The following is a 16,768-nucleotide window of genomic DNA, read 5'->3' on the forward strand; positions in this document are numbered from 1 at the left end:
CCACCTGCCAGCACCCGGTCCATATCCCTCCAAACCCTTCCTATACACATCCAGACACCTTTTAAATGTTGTAGTTGTGTGAGACTCCACCACTTTCTCTGGCAGCTCATTCCATACACGTACCACCATCTGCATGAAAAAGTTGTCCCTTAGGTCTCTATTATATCTTTTCCCTCTCACCTATGCCCTCTAGCTCTTGACTCCCCCACCTCAGGGAAAAGACTTTGTCTATTTATCCTATTCATGCCCCACATAATTTTATAAACATCTATAACCTGACCCCTCAGCCTCCGACACTCCAGGGAAAATAGCCCCAGCCTATTCAACCTCTCCCCATAGCTCAAATCCTCCAACCCTGGCAACATACTTGTAAATTTTTGCTGAACCCGTTCAAGTTTCACAACATCTTTCTGATAGGAAGGAGACCAGAATTGCACACAAAATTCCAACAGTGGCCTAACCAATGTACTGCACAGCCGCAACATGACCTCCCAACCCCTGTACTCAATACTCCGACTGATAAAAGAAAGCATACCAAACGCCTTCTTCACTGTCCTATCTACCTGCGACTCCACTTTCAAGGAGCTATGAACTGGCACTCCAAGGTCTCTTTGTTCAGCAAACAGTTATGTGGCAGTTTAATATGACTGGAGCAGAAATACTGTTCAGAAACATAAAGGAAGACTTTCCTTGAGGGTTACCCAATTAATTACTTTAAATTCAGCAGAAGAACCACAGGAAACCCTCAAAAAGCATGTTGTCAAGAATCCAATGGTGAGAAATGTTCCAAAAATAATCGTTTCGTAAGCAAATACACTTTGATGAGGTCTCCTTAAAACTTTCAAAAAGGAATTGATAAAGGTGACCCAGGCAAATAATTCTTTGCTGTAAATAGTTCAAATATGAAGAGATTAAACTTTAAAATTAGCAAGCTAGGAAAACGAAGTGAGAAAGTACATTTTCTCCCAAAGACAAGTGGGTCAAAGTTATCAGAAAAACTATGAAAAATCCAGTGCAAATGATTTAAGAGAAAGTTAGATGCATTTCTAAAGAGCAGGGTTGAAAGAATGCAGACGGGAAGAGTTTCACCATGAAAAAGAGACAAGCTTATTAGGTTGTAGTACCTTTTTTTTCTTAAAAGCTCTTGTGCTCTGAATCAGCATGTGGAGAATGTTTATACCAATAAACCATGTTTATTCATCCATCCATATCGATCATTCATCTTGAAGGGCGGCACGGTGGTTAGCACTGCTGCCTCACAGTGCTAGAGACCTGGGTTCAATTCCCGCCTCAAGCAACTGTCTGTGTGGAGTTTGCACATTCTCCCCGTGTTTGCATGGGTTTCCTCCAGGTGCTCCGGTTTCCTCCCACAGTCCAAAGATGTGCAGGTTAGGTGAATTGGCCATGATAAATTGCCCATAGTGTTAGGTGATGGGGTAAATGTAAGGGAATGGGTCTGGGTGGGTTGCTCTTCAGAGGGTCGGTGTGGACTTGCTGGGCCGAAGGGCCTGTTTCCACACTGTAAGTAATCGAATCTAATAGTACACAGTAATTCAGATAATTAGCCTTAATTTACATAATGCTGGAGAGAAAGAGATGCAGTTATACATCCAGAGGGCAGCACTCTGCATCAAGCAGAGGGCAAAGGGGGCAGCCTCCCCAGACAACTACAGCTGATGCAGTTAGTGAACCTGATCACAGGTAACATTGTGGCCAAAACACCCTCTATCTAGCCAACAGAGTAACTGACCCCACATATCATGAAACATGAACTGAATTTTAAGCCTAGCTATATATTTTACTGGAATGCACAGCTCTTTGCATTATTTATAAGTTTTACCATTCTGCTTTCAAATGTTTACCATAAAATTTATTTAAATAATGCTTTGCAAAACTAAAATGCCAAATATTACTTTTACAGTAGGAATGCAGCAGAAATATATTGCTAATGTTCCATGTTCTTCCATTTCCCATAAACATGCTCACAAAGATTATCCACCTTTACCTGTATGATGATTCCCTTTGAGCCGTATTCTGCTTGACATCCTCTGGAGAATCTTTCCATAAAGATCTAGCAAATAATTTAATAAGAATAGAGTTGATACACCTTTGAACAATGCAGAATAGAGCAAATTACCAATTGAGGGCCCTTTCCTGCTTCCACTGGTTAAGGTGGGAATGGGCCTCTCACATGTGGAAGACAACCAGGTCCAATGGCCTTCTGGTGGGTAACAGGGAAGGCCACCTTGTCTGACACTGTTGGTTCACAGGGATCTCCCAATAACTAACTGTCCCTTGTATCCTGAAGACCTCATTTATCTGATTGAGAGAGAAAATCTAACCATTGCCCCTTATGTTCAATGGCATTATCATTGCTGAATCTCCCACTATCAATATCCTGAACATAAACTGACTGGACCAGCCGTATAACCACCATAGCTATCAGAGCAGGGCAGAAACCAGGAACCCTGCAGTGAGTAACTCATCTGCCTCCCTAGTATTCACAAGGTACAAGTCAGGAGTGTGATGGAAAACTTTCCTGTTGCCTGGATGAGTGTAACTCCAACAACTCTCAAGTAGCTTGACACCATTCAGAAATCAGTCTGGTAATTTGGCATGCCAACCATTACCTTTAATATTCACCAGCTTCATCACCAAAGTGCAGTAGCAGCAGTGTCTACCACTTACAAGATGCACTGTAGAAACTTACCAAACCCTCTCCAACAGCACTTTCTATACCCATGACCTCTACCTCCTCAAAGAATAAGGGCAGCAGAACACCATCACCTGCAGGTTCCCCTCCGAGCCACACACTATCCAACTCTGAATGATATTGCCATTCCTTCTGTGTCATTGGGTCAAAATCCTGGAACTCCCTGCCTAACAATGTTATGGATCTATCTACACCCTAAAGACTACAGCAGGTCAAGAAGATGGCTCATCACTACCTTCTCTAGGATAATTAGGGAGGGCAATAGATTCTTGGCCAGGCAATGAGATACATGTGCCACAGATGAATAAGAACAAAACTAGTCTATCAATATGCCCTTCTCCTCTGGTGCAGACCCACCAGTCCCAGTGGTACTATTGAGCTGCCAGTATATGTTTGGCAGATTAGAACATAGAACTACAATGTAGCCATTACAGAAACTTGGCTGAGTGAAGGAAAGGACTGGCAATTCAATGTTCCAGTGTTGAGCTGTTTTAGGCATGTTAGAGAGGAATGCAAAAAAGGGATGGGGGAATTGTATTACTGATTAAGGAGAATGTCAAAGCTGTATAAAAAGAGGACATCTTGGAGAGCTCATTCAGCGAGGCATAATGGGTAGAACTCAGGAATAATTTGGGGGTTTTATTATAGGACTCCCAACTGCCAGTGGGAGATATGTAAGCAGATCATGGAAAAAACTTAAAACCAACAGGGTTGTCATGGGTGATTTTAACTTTCCCAACATTGACTGAGGATCCCTAAGTGCCAAGGGGTTAGATGGGACTGAATTTGTTAGGTGCATCCAAAGGGTTTCTTGAAACAATATGTAGATAGCCCAACTAGGGAAGGGCTGTACTAAACCTTCATTGGGGGATCAGCCTGGTCTGGTGATCGAAGTTTCAGTAGGGGAGCATTTTGGAACAGTAAAAATAATTCCCTAAGCTTTAAAGTATGGATAAAGATAAGACTGGTCCTTGGGTGAAAGTTCTAAACTGGGAGAAGGCTAATTACAATGGTATTACACAAGAACTAGAGAAATTAGATTTGGGACAAGTAAATCCATAGTTGACAAATGGGAGTCTTTGCAAGGTCAGTTGATCAGAGTTCAAGACCATAATGTTCCTGTGAGGATGAAAGATAAGGATACTAAGATTCAGGAATTCTGGATGACAAGTGATATTGTAAGATTAGTCAAAAAGAAAACTGAAGCACATTGAAGGTTTAGGAAACTGAAATCAGACATGACCCTTGGAAGAAAATAAATGAATTAGGAAAGTGCTTAGACAAGGAATTATAATGGGTAAAAGGAGCCATGAAATGTCCTCTGCAAGTAGGCCTAAGGCATTTTACTTATATATTAGAAGCAAAAAGGCGGCAAGGAAGAAATAGGTCCACTCATGGACAAAGGAGAGAATTTATACAGAGCCCCAGAGAAAGTGGGTGAGGTACTTAATGAGTACTTCACATTGGTATTGATCAAGGAAAAGGGCATGGATGATAGCAAGATTAGGGAGGGGTATGTTGATATTCTAGAGCATGTCAGCATTAAGAAGGAGGTGGTGTTGAAAAGCATAAGTTTGTGGACATCGATGGGATCTATCCAAGGATACTGAGGGAGGCAACAGAGGAGATTGATTGGACATTGACAGAAATCTTTTTAACCACTAGTGAGATCCCAGAAGACTGGCAAATAGCCAATGCTGTTCCTTAATTGAAAAAGGGCAACACGGATAATCCAGGAAATTATAGGCCAGTGAACCTTATGTCAGTGCCAGGGTAATTATTGGAGAAGATTCTTGGGAACAGGATTTACTCACATTTGAAAAAGAATAGATTTATTCAGGATAGTCAATATGGCTTTATGCAGGGGAGGTCTTATCTCACAAATTAGATTAAGTTTTTTGAAGAAGTGACAGAGATGATTGATGAGACAGGGGGATGGTTGTCTACATAGACTTTACTAAAGCATTTGACAAGGTCCTTCATGGTAGCCTGTTCCGCAAAATTAAGTCAAATGGGTTCCACAGCTAACTGATAAGTCGGATACAAAATTCACTTGGTCGTGGAAGACAGAGGGTAGTTATACAGGGTGTGTTCTGCATGGATCAGTGCTGGGCTTCTGTTGTTTGTAATTTATATAAATGATTTGGATGAAAATGTGGATTGTCTGATTATTAAGATTGCAGACGACATGAAAACTGGCAGAGTTGTGGATAGTGAAGAAGGTTGTCAAAGGATACAGCAAAATGTAGATCAGTTAGAAAGTTTTAGATTAGATTAGATTACTTACAGTGTGGAAACAAGCCCTTCAGCCCAACAAGTCCACACCGACCCGCCGAAGCGCAACCCACCCATACCCCTACATTGACCCCTTACCTAACACTACGGACAATTTAGCATGGCCAATTCACCTGACCTGCACATCTTTGGACTGTGGGAGGAAACTGGAGCACCCGGAGGAAACCCACGCAGACACGGGGAGAAATGGCAGATGGAGTTTAATCCAGACAAGAGTGAGATGATGCATTTTGTGAGGTTAAATGCAAGAGAAAAGTATACATTAAATAGTAAGACCTAATGAGTGTTGATATACAGAAAGATTTTGGAGTGCAAGTCTATACCTCCCTGAAATTGGCAACACAAGTGGATATGTGGCATGCTTTCATTGGACAGGACCTCAAGTATAAATGTTGACTAGTTATTTTGCAACTGTATAAAAAATACTTTGGGACATATTTAGAGTATTATGTGCAATTTTAGCAAGCACACTATAGAAAGGATATAGAGGCTTTGGACAGTGTACAAAAGAGGTTTACCAGGATGTTGCCTGGATTAGAGTGTATTAGTTATAAGGAGAGGTTGGACAAATTTAGATTGTTTTCTCTAGAGCAATGGAAACTGGAGGATGACTTAATCAAGGCATACAAATTATGAGAGCATGAATAGGGTGGATAGTTGGAGTCTTTGTCCTGGGGTGGAAATGTCAACTACTAGGGGGTGTAGGTTTAAAGTGAGAGGGGGGAAGTTTAAAGGAGATGTGCAAGGCAATGAATGTGCTGCAAGGGGAGACGGTAGAAACAGATATAATAAAAATGTTTAAGAGGCATTTAGACAGATGCATGAACAGTCAGGAAGTAGAGGGTTGTGGACATTGTGCAGGCTGATGGGATTAGTTTAGAATGGCATATTGGTCAGCCCAGACATGGTGGGCCAATGGGCTTTTTCTTGTGCTGTACTGTTCTATGTTAACACTGGGCAACATGGTGCAGGGTGGTTGCAGTGGCTATCCTTAATATACTTACAAATTACATAAAATTGATTGCTTGCCACTAACATGACATGACCTAGTCTGGACAAGTGGCCAATGCTTAAGCAACTGGGCCCAACATAAAATTGGTAAACAGTTCCTGCAAGCTAGGTCTGATAGAATTCAAAGAGGCCAAGGTTACCACAAGTCAAAAGCTAATGAGATCAGTCCAGATTTGTATTACATATTGAACAACTGTAAAATTGTTATGACCCAAAACCAATTAAGATATACTCAGCCAGATCCATAGGGACAGACTTAGTTTGTGTATTCCCCAGTTTCAGACAGACACCTTAGCACCATGGAATAACCATATCTTGAAAAGGGGATGAGTACACCTAGGACAACACGGCCTAACCTCACAGGGTAATGTGACCCTACCCTGTGACCCCATTGGCTGAAATCAGAGGGGTTCAGAAAAAGGTTAAGGAAGGGCACCTGGTGGCCATTCATTCAGTGAAGACTTGACTAGAGAAGTCTCCATGGGAGACACACTTTTGTATTAAGAAGATTCTGAGCGCCCCGTCAACAGAGCTCACTGAGTTGAAACCAGCAGCTCAATCAAGTTCACCACAGTGAGTACTATGTGCATTTTTCAAGCAGTCAGCATAGTTTGGGAAAAGTTAACTTAATTTGAGTGAGAGTTGTTTTCTTTAACTTGCGAGTGTTTTAATAAAACTAAGTTGGAATCAGTCTTTTGTTTGCCTCATACAATAAGAGGACCTGGGTAAACACTTTTATGAATAACGAACTGGCCAAAGTCTAGGATATTTCACAGGCAACACCAGGGTCCCACTGACTGTCAGAGTTGATTCAATCCCCAGCTTTTGGACCCAGTGGTGTGACAACTGCTGCCAGTACTAAATCCAGTCCATTATTTCATCCCACGTTGGGCCTCTCACCAAATATGGTCTGCTCCATTTTAAGGACCCTTATTACCAATTCAAATTTTACACTTGATGACGCATTAAGAGTGTGCTCAAATATTTCTCATCAATATATGTTCCCTTCTTCAATCTTCTGAACAGTACTATCATCTTTGACTTTACATTGTACAGTAATTAAATGAACTTGATTAGACAAAAAAAGACAATAAAGTATTTGAAGTGTAATTTTGTTAAGAAAACTACTTTCTTGCAGTGTGCTCAATTTTTGCTCAATTTGCCTTATGTGAGGTGGACATGACACTATTAGCTCTGGCTCAGTTGGCAGCACTGCTTTCTCTAAGCCACAAAGTCATTGGTTCAAAGCCCAGTAAATTAGAATTAAAGCTGGTGCTCCACAGCAGTATTGAGAAAGCAATGCATTGTAGGGAGTACCATCTTTATGGTGAGATATTAAATCAAGCCTCCATCAACTTGTGCAGATGAATGTTAAAGATACCATAGCACAATTTTGATGAATAACCCTGGAGTCCTGGCTAATATCTATCCCTCTGTTAACATCACAAAGCATCCGTTGTCTTTCAGATAAGATATTATTCTGCATCATTTAAAAGGAAAAATGCTGCAGATGCTGGAAATCTGAAACAAACACAGAATGCTAGAGAAACTCAGCAAGTCTGGCAGCATCTGTGGAGAGAGAAACAGAGTTAACGTTTCAAATTTGGTATAACTTCTTCAGAACTAAAGAATGTTGAACAAAACACAAACAAAACAAAGCTGTGGGAGGATGGGATAAGAGAATGTAAGAAAAATGGAAAACAGGCATCAGGTGATTGATTTCTGAAGTTATTGAATTCAATGTTGAGACCTTGCAGCTGTAAAATGTGGTATTAAGGCTTGCATTTCGCTTCAGTGGAAGATGACGGCAGGCCCAGGACAGAAATGTCAACATGAGAGCAAGGTGGCTCTTCGAAATGAGAGGTCAGTGTCATTCGTATGGACAGAGCGGAGGTGTTCTGCAAAGTCATCACCCAGTCTGTGTTTAGTCTCACCATTGTAAAGGAGACCTGATAGTGAGCAGGGAATGCAGAATAGAAGCACTTAAGTACTAAGAGCAGGAGTGGGCAATTCAACCCCTCAAACCTGTTCCACCATGGCTGATCTCATCTCAGCCTCAAATCTACTTACTTATCCATTCTGTACAACCTTTCAACCCATTACTACTTAAAAATCTGCATCTTCCTTAGATTTACTTAACATTCCAGCATCTACCACACTCCGGGGTAGTGAATTCCACAGATCTATGAACATTTAGAAAAGTAATTTCTCCACATCTCTGTTTTAAATATGCTTTCCCTTATCCTAAAACTATGACTTGTTATTCTAAACTGCCCCATATGAGGAAACATCCTCTCTATGTCTACTTTGTCAATCCCCTTTAGTATCTTAAATACCTCAATTAAATCTCCTTTCATTCTTCTAAACTACAGAGAGTATAGACCTAAACTGCTCAATCTCCCTTCATAAGACATACGTGTCATATCTGGAATCAATCTAGTGAACCTCCTCTGAACTGCCTCCCATACAATTACATCTCTCTGCAGTAAAGGGACCAAAATTGTACACAATACTCCAGGTGTGATCTCACAAATGCCTTGGAGAGTTGCTGCAACACTTCTCTGCTTTAATATTCTATTTATTTAACAATGATTGCCAAAAATCTTATTACTTGCTGTCCCTGCATACCAATTTACTGTAATTCATGCACAGGGCACCCAGATCCCTCTGCATCATAGCAGACTGCAGTTTCTCTCCATTGAGATAATATGCTGCCTTTGTATTCCTCTGACCAAAGTGGATGACCTCACACTTATGCCCTTTGAACTACATCTACCAAATTTTGACCCATTCACCTAACCTATTCATTGTAAATTTTTGATTTCTTCATTGCAATTTACTTTTCCAACTATTATAGTGTCATCTGCAAATTTGGCTGTATTACTTTCTATCTCACATCCAAGTCATAAGTATTGATTGTAAATAGTTAGTGCCCAAGCACCGAACCTTGTAGCACTCCATTCATTACATCTAGCAAACCAGAAAAAGGCCCATTTTGCCTTCTGGAAGTCCAGATATACTACATCTCCAGGATCCCCATTTTTCATACTGCTTGCTACATTTTCAAAGAACTCTAGCAAATCTGATAAACATTTTCTCCTTCATAAAACCAATCAGACTCTGATGGATTGTAATTTGACTTTCCAAATGTCCTGTTATTACTTCCTCAAAAATGAATTCTAACAATTTCCCAGTGACATACCTTAAACTAACTAGGCTGTCATTTCCTACTTTTTGCCTCCCTCCCTTTTTGAATAATGATATTATATTTTATTTTTCCAATCCACTTGAATGGGTCCCACATCCAAGGATATTTGGAATATTATAACCAATGGATCCACTATCTCTGCATCATCTAATGATGATGACTGTTCTAAATTTCTTCCTTTCTAGCGCATTACCTGTTACTGGGATAGTAATAATGTCTTCTACCATGAAATATAAAGCAAAATATTAAATTAGATTACTTACAGTGTAGAAACAGGCCCGTTGGCCCAAGTCCACACCGACCCACCAAAGCACACCCACCCAGACCCATTCCCCTACGTTTACACCTGCACCTAACACTACGGGCAATTTAGCATGGCCAATTCACCTAACCTGCACATTTTTAGGCTGTGGGAGGAAACCCACACAGACACAGGGAGAATGTGCAAACTCCACACAGTCAGTCGCCTGAGGCGGGAATTGAACCCAGGTCTCTGGTGCTGTGAGGCAGCAATGCCACTGTGCCACCCACCATTTCTTTGTTCCCCACTATTAACCTCACAGTCTTTACTCCAATGGATCAACATTCACTTTCGTTGCTCTCTTACCTTTTATAGAGAGAGAGAGTTTATGTTATCTATTTTTATATTTCACGCCAGTTTTCTTTCATAGTTCATCTTTACACTTTTTATGACTTTTTAGTAACCCTTCTGTAATTCAAAAATTACCCAATCTTCCAGCCTACCACTTGCATTTGCAATATGACATGCCTTAGTTTTTGTTTTGAATACTATCTTGAACTTGGTTAAAAATCACACAACACCCAGTTATAGTCCAACAGGTTTAACTGGAAGCACACTATTCAAATCATGACTATCTTGAACTTGATGAACCATAGATGTTTCTCCTCCTTCTTACAACATTTCATCCTTTCTGAATTATATTTTAGTTGTAAGCAATTGAGTGTCTCCTTAAATATCTGCCACTACTCATTAACTGTCCTTTGCTTTAGTCTTCTTGCCCAGTTCATTAAGGTCAGATCTGTCCTCATGCCTAAATAATTACCTTTGCTTAATATGAAAATGATAGCGTGGGACTCCACTTTTTCACCTTCCAATTGAATTTGAAATTCAAGCATGTTATGAATATGCTTCCTTTTACTTTGGGATCATTAACTAATCCCACTTCATTACACAATATCAAATCTGAAATTGCCTGCTGCCTGATTGTCTGTTGAAGCAATATGTTGGGGAACCAATCTCTAACATTCAATAAATTCTCCTTCAAGGAAAGCCTTGCCAATGTGATTGATCCCGTCTATAAGCAGATTAAAGCCATTCATGATTATTGCTATACCTTCCTTACAAGAGTCCTGGTATTTCTTGGTTTATCGTGTGGCCCACTGCATGACTATCCTTTGGGAACCTATATACTTCTCCCACCAGGATCTTCTCTCCCTTGTTATTTCTTATCTTTACTCTGACTGATTCTATGACTTGATCTACAACTCTCACCCTCCCTTTTTCTCTGACACACACACACACACATGCACAGTAAAAAGGGCAGACGTGAATAGTGAAGTGTTACATGTTTATCAATTGCATAACAAAGTGCCAAGGTGGAAGGTGAGGAATGTTAGAGGTGATGGTGAAGTGGACCAGGATGTTACAGTGTGACAGTGCAGGGAGGGAGGATGTGTTTCATTCTCGCATCCTGCTGAACATGTTAGAAGTGGTGGAGCATGATAATTTGAATGCAGAGACTAGTGGGGTGGTATCGTTGTTCTGAAAAGAAATGGAAGGGGTGAAGGCAGAGGAGAGCCTTCACAGATGGGTCGGTCATGGCTAAGGGCTCTGTCAACTATAGTGGGGAATATCTTCAGTTGAGATAAACAAAGGACATGTCAGATGTACCCCGATGGAAATGGGCATCATCACAACAGATGGAATGAAGACGGAGAAACTGGGAGAATGGAATTGTTGCATGAAGCAGGCTGTGAGGAAATATACTCGAGGTATGTGTGGGAGTCAGTTTGTTAGTTATTTGTGGACAGCCTATCATTGGAAATTATGTCAAGGAAGGGAAAAAAAAGTCAGAAATGGACCAGGATAAAGTGAGAAAAGAATGGAAATTGGAAGCAAAACTTTCAATTCTGTATGAGACAGGAAATAGCACCAAAGATGTGATGGACATATTGGCAAAAATGTTGTGGTTGGGGACCTGAGGAGAACTGTAACAAGGGGTACTCCACATATGCTGCAAAGAGACAGATAGTTTCAGATTGAAAGTACCTGCCAAGGTATGCATAAAAACTCCTTGGATGTCCAGCTGTAAGTGCCTGGGAAGTTTAAACTTCTGATGGGCAGTTACTCGTAATCTGGAGCCTTCTGGAAAAGTCTCCAACTCAAATTAGTGTCTGAGACTTTGGAGAATTCCAACTTAAGTAGAAAACAGGAGTAGGCCATTCAGCCTTTAAGCATACGCCACCATTCAATATGATCATGATTGATCATCCAAAACAGTACCCTGTTCCCACTTTCTCCCTATACCTTGATCCCTTTAAGAACAATATCTACCAGCTTCTTGAAAACATTCAATGCTCTGGCCTCAACTGCATTTTGTGGCAGAGAATTCTATAGGCTCATCACTCTCGAGGTGAACAAATTTCTCCTCATCACATGATGAATTTCTTACTAGGTAGTGATGGGTTACCCATTATGGTGGATTACAGTGTTAAATGTCTTACAAATGGCCAACTATCCTCATCAATATTCTATTTCATATCTTAATGAATGTGCCAAATAAGAGAACTCATCATGAAAATCATAGCGGGTATCCAGTGATGTCAGCATGCTCTAAAAGGACTCCATATTATGTAGGAGCAAGAGCATCTCAGGGCATGACAACAGGTACCAGCTGCAGTCACCGTCATCTATAGACATTGAAATCCAGCATTTGCCAATTCCTTGTAACCATCCTAGCACTTTTCTGATCCACTTGCAGCCTGCAGGAAGGACAACTTACATGCACAGACAAGGATCCAACTCACAGATTGGGCCAGGTAGCATCTCAGGGATGGTCGTTTGCTCTCTTAGTACTCACTCACTTAGCACTTACCTTCATATCCACAGCATTCATGCCTAAACTTGTATTGCCATGCCTGTTAGCACATAGGTGCTTCATCTTGAGTCAAAGCTCATTATTGCAGGCACATAGACGAAAGTGGGGAGGGCACCTTACTGCACAGCACATTAAGATGTCAGTTTAACATCCACAGAGTATGCTAGCTGTCTGCAGAGCAAATAAACTGCATGCTTTTTCAACCAAATGTCCATTTCGGAAACTGGTGGAGGCTGATCCACAGTCCAGTCAAGGGGGGAGACTCTTGTCTGTCAGAGGCCCTGGCACAGTCAGAGACAGACACAGCCACTACACAATGCAGGGACTTGGCCATCATCTAATTAGGGTGCTCATGTTTAGACGATCTGTCTGACCACGTTCTGGGAAATAGGAAACGGTGATCACTCCACCCAAAGAGCTAACTCCTGCTTTCTCTCCAAAGAGGCTGTCAGACCACCTGAGCTTTTCCAGAACTTCCTGTTTTTGATTCTGATTTCCAGCATCTGCAGTTCTTTTGTGTTCTTTTTATTTACAATATTTCTTAAGATTATACTTATGGGCTAGGTGTAGCAACAAATGTGTGTGTGCAGAAATGCAGCATCTGAGTTTGGAACCTTTCTGAAATTGGGCAGAAGTACCTGAAATTAATTAACCGAAACCATTTTTTTGCAGCAAATCTCCGACCATTGCACTTTATGTATAATGAAGCGGTTTTGAGATTTTGCAAACACAACCATAAGGTTAATCTGATAACAGAATAATTGTAAATTTATGTTATTGAAGATTATGCAAGAAAGACTGGGATGGGAAAAAATTGTATATTTTTAATTAATTCCTGGTACTGACATGGCTATCTGCATCCAGATAAATTTTCAAATCTTTGAAGGACAGGGCAGATACCCACATAGCAATAGTTTTGTTGTCAGAGCTTCTGCACCCATGTCACTGGATCACAGGGGCTATTTTTAATGATAACATTCTCACTTGGGAACACACACTTTGGTTTCTTAAATGGTGGGTGATAGGGAAGCTTTTGGTGTTTAAAGTGACCTGGGTATCCTTGTTCATGAATGACTGGAAGCTGACATGCAGATTTAACATTCAATTAGGAAAGCAAATTGTATGTTGAGTATAAAATTAAAGATGTCTGAAAGCTTTGTAAGATCATTCCTGATATACTTTGGGGTAGTGAAGTTTTCCTTATCTAAGAAAGGATATACTTGCCATAGAGGGACTGCAATGGAAGTTTACCAGAACAATCTGTGGAACGGCAGGATTATTTTATGAAGAAGGATTGACAAAATTGGGCCTGCATTCTTTCGAGTTTGAGAAGAATGAATGATTATATAATTGATACTTTAAAAATTCTTAAATGGAGCAACAGCCTTAAAGAATTGCAACGAGAAGCAATTTCTTGACTCCAAAGGGTAGGGGAGCTTTGGAATTCTCTATCCAAGAGGCCTGCGGAAGCTCAAACATTGAGCATATTCAAGACAGAATTGATATATTTCTGGAAAATATTGACGTCAGGGAATATGGAGATAATGTTGCCGGTGTCATTGAGCTTGATGTAAGCCATGATTTAATAGAATGGTCAAGCAGGTTTGATGGGCTAAATGGCTTATTCCTATGTACTTAATTAAGAGCTTATGAGATACATTGCTGACTGGTCTGGTGAGTGCTGAGTCGACTGCATACCTTCAAGAGAGATTCAAGTGTCTTAATTACATCAGAATTTGTATGATTAATAGGGAAATGAGCCTGTAATCTCCTTTAATTATTTCAACTACCCAAGAGGGTCAGAGAATAGTTATATGGAACGTTTATTCCGGATGGACCTGGATTTGTTTTGGCTTTCACAGGAAATGTGCTGAGTTGAGTCTGAGGAAGGATTGGAAAGTTGTTCTGTCCAATAGTGTTTATTTAATTTCCATAAATAAGACATCCAAAACATTGGAATTCAAAAAGGTAATACTTTTGAGAAAGAACAGATTTTCCAATTAAAACAAGTAAACAATGACTTTGATTTTGGTAATGCTTTCTGTATAATTTTCCAAACAAAAAAACCAGAAATCATAGGTTTGTGTTACAAATTTCTGCAGACCCACTTCTATTCTGCTATTGTAACTTCATAGGAAGTGCAGAAGCAATCTCTTTTAAATGCATAACTGAGATTTCAATGCAATGAAATTATAGTGATTATTCTATTTTGTCAATTGCAATCGACAATACAACATAAAAATATTCTGAAGAGAAATTATGCTCCTGGGTATTTACAGCCATAGAGATGTACAGCACGGAAACAGACCCTTCGGTCCAACCTGTCCATGCCGACCAGGTATCCCAATCCAATCTAGTCCCACCTGCCAGCACCTGGCCCATATCCCTCCAAACCCTTCCTATTCATATACCCATCCAAATGCCTCTTAAATGTTGCAATTGTACCAGCCTCCACCACTTCTTCTGGTAGCTCATTCCACACCCATACCACCCTGTGTGAAAACATTGCCCGTTAGGTCTCTTTTGTATCTTTCCCCTCTCACCCTAAACCTATGCCCTCCAGTTCTGGACTCCCTGACCCCAGGGAAAAGACTTTGTCTATTTATCCTATCCATGCCCTTCATAATTTTGTAAACCTTCTATAAGGTCACCCCTCAGCCTCCGACACTCCAGGGAAAACAGCCCCAGCCTGTTCAGCCTCTCCCTATTGCTCAAATCCTCCAAACCTTGCAACATCCTTGTTAATCTTTTCTGAATCCTTTCAAGTTTCAAAACATCTTTCCAATAGGAAGGAGACCAGAATCGCATGCAATATTCCAACAGTGGCCTAACCAATGTCCTGTACAGCTGCAACATGACCTCCCACCTCCTTTTATTTTATTTTAGAATAATAGCTTACTTATCGGAAATAACGCACCTTCGTAGAAGAGTACAAACCATACAGTGGACATGGAGCATTAGCCACACCAGATGAAATGTTCAGGATCAGGCCCTTCTGTCTGAAAGGGCAACATTGTTAATGGTTAAAACACACTCTGCAATACCTTTCAAGTACTTTCCAAACAAGAATAAAAAATCTAGATTAGATGCAGAATATTTAATTGCTTACTTTATACATTTTTCTCTTCAAGCACCTTACCTCATCCTGCCTATACCAATCCTGGCACTCCTGTTCTTTCTCCAAAATACTGAATTATGTTAAAAAAGCAGAATTAAAAACATTTTATCTGAATGCATACAGTATTTGAAACAAGGTAGGTGAATTGATAGTGTTAGTTAGAAGTAAATGGATATGTTTTAATTGTGATTACAGAGATGTGGCTGCAGGGTTACCAAGGTGGGGAACTCAATATTAAAGGTTATTCAACATTTAGAAAGGACAGGCAAAAAGTAAAAGGGGGTGAAGTAATGCTGATAATATGGGACATAATCAGAGCATCACTGAGAAGAGCTCTAACTGGAAGATGGAGAGAATCTGTTTGGGTGGAACTATGAAACAGCAAAGAGCAACAAGTATTGGTCAAATTGCTTTATAGACTATCAAACAGTCTTGGTAATGTAGGGCAATGTATAAGTCAGAAAATCTGAGCTAAGTGCCCCTAGGGGCATGCAATAATTATGGTTGTCTTCAGTTGTACAAACAGACTGGGTAAACCAAATAAATCAATGCTCTCAAGATGGTTTGCTACAGCAGTATGCTGAGGAACCAAATAAGCAATAGATTATCTTAGTTCTAGTATTATCTCATATTATGTTCTAGTATTATCTCATATTATGCACAGAAAAGGGACTAATTACAAATCTTGAAAATAACATTGAGGGAAAGCTAAATAAGTATGATAAATTTTTTATTAAGTTTGAAAAAGAAATTTTCTTGAGAGAGACAGACAGACATACAGAGAGAGACAGAGAAAGGGATAATGATAATTCAGCTTCTGATATAGCCATTTTAATCTCTCAATGGATACAGCAAAATACACTGCAAATGTTTTTTAAAAATAGAATCCCTACAGTGTGGAAACAGGCTGTTCAGCCCAACAAGTCCACACTGACCCTCCAAAGAGCATCCCACACAGACGCAGACCCATCCCCCTACCCTATAACCTTACAATTCCCATGGCTAATGCACCTAACCTACACATCCCTGAACACTATGGGTAATTTAGCATGGCAATCCACCTAATTTGCACATCTTTGGATTGTGGGAGGAACCGGAGCACTGATCAGAAACCCACGCAGACATGGGGAGAATGTGCAAACTCCACACTGTAAAATGAGGCTGCAATCAAACCCAGGCCCCTGGTGCTGCAAGACTGAGCCACTATGTCACCCCCATGTCCTTGTCCACTTGAACTCTGGGAAATCCATTTTCAGGCCATGGATTTGAAATCACAGAAGAGTCTCCAGTTTGTTATGATCCCC

The 16,768-nt window shown here is 40.4% G+C and overlaps 1 protein-coding gene across 3 annotated transcripts in view; it reads right to left on the reverse strand.

The window, feature by feature from the left end:
• Nucleotides 1-16,768, reverse strand: part of hsd17b3 (hydroxysteroid (17-beta) dehydrogenase 3) — an 89,576-nt gene that overhangs the window by 7,180 nt on the left and 65,628 nt on the right. For all 3 annotated transcript variants that reach the window (XM_072591791.1, XM_072591796.1, XM_072591786.1), the window contains 2 exons: nucleotides 15,264-15,345; nucleotides 2,006-2,071 (listed from right to left, as the gene is read on the reverse strand). In XM_072591791.1, the coding sequence (XP_072447892.1) occupies nucleotides 2,006-2,071; nucleotides 15,264-15,345 (148 nt within the window). The remainder of the gene's footprint in view (nucleotides 1-2,005; nucleotides 2,072-15,263; nucleotides 15,346-16,768) is intronic.

The sequence above is a fragment of the Chiloscyllium punctatum genome, chromosome 2 (assembly GCF_047496795.1).
Source record: "Chiloscyllium punctatum isolate Juve2018m chromosome 2, sChiPun1.3, whole genome shotgun sequence".
NCBI lineage: Eukaryota > Metazoa > Chordata > Chondrichthyes > Orectolobiformes > Hemiscylliidae > Chiloscyllium > Chiloscyllium punctatum.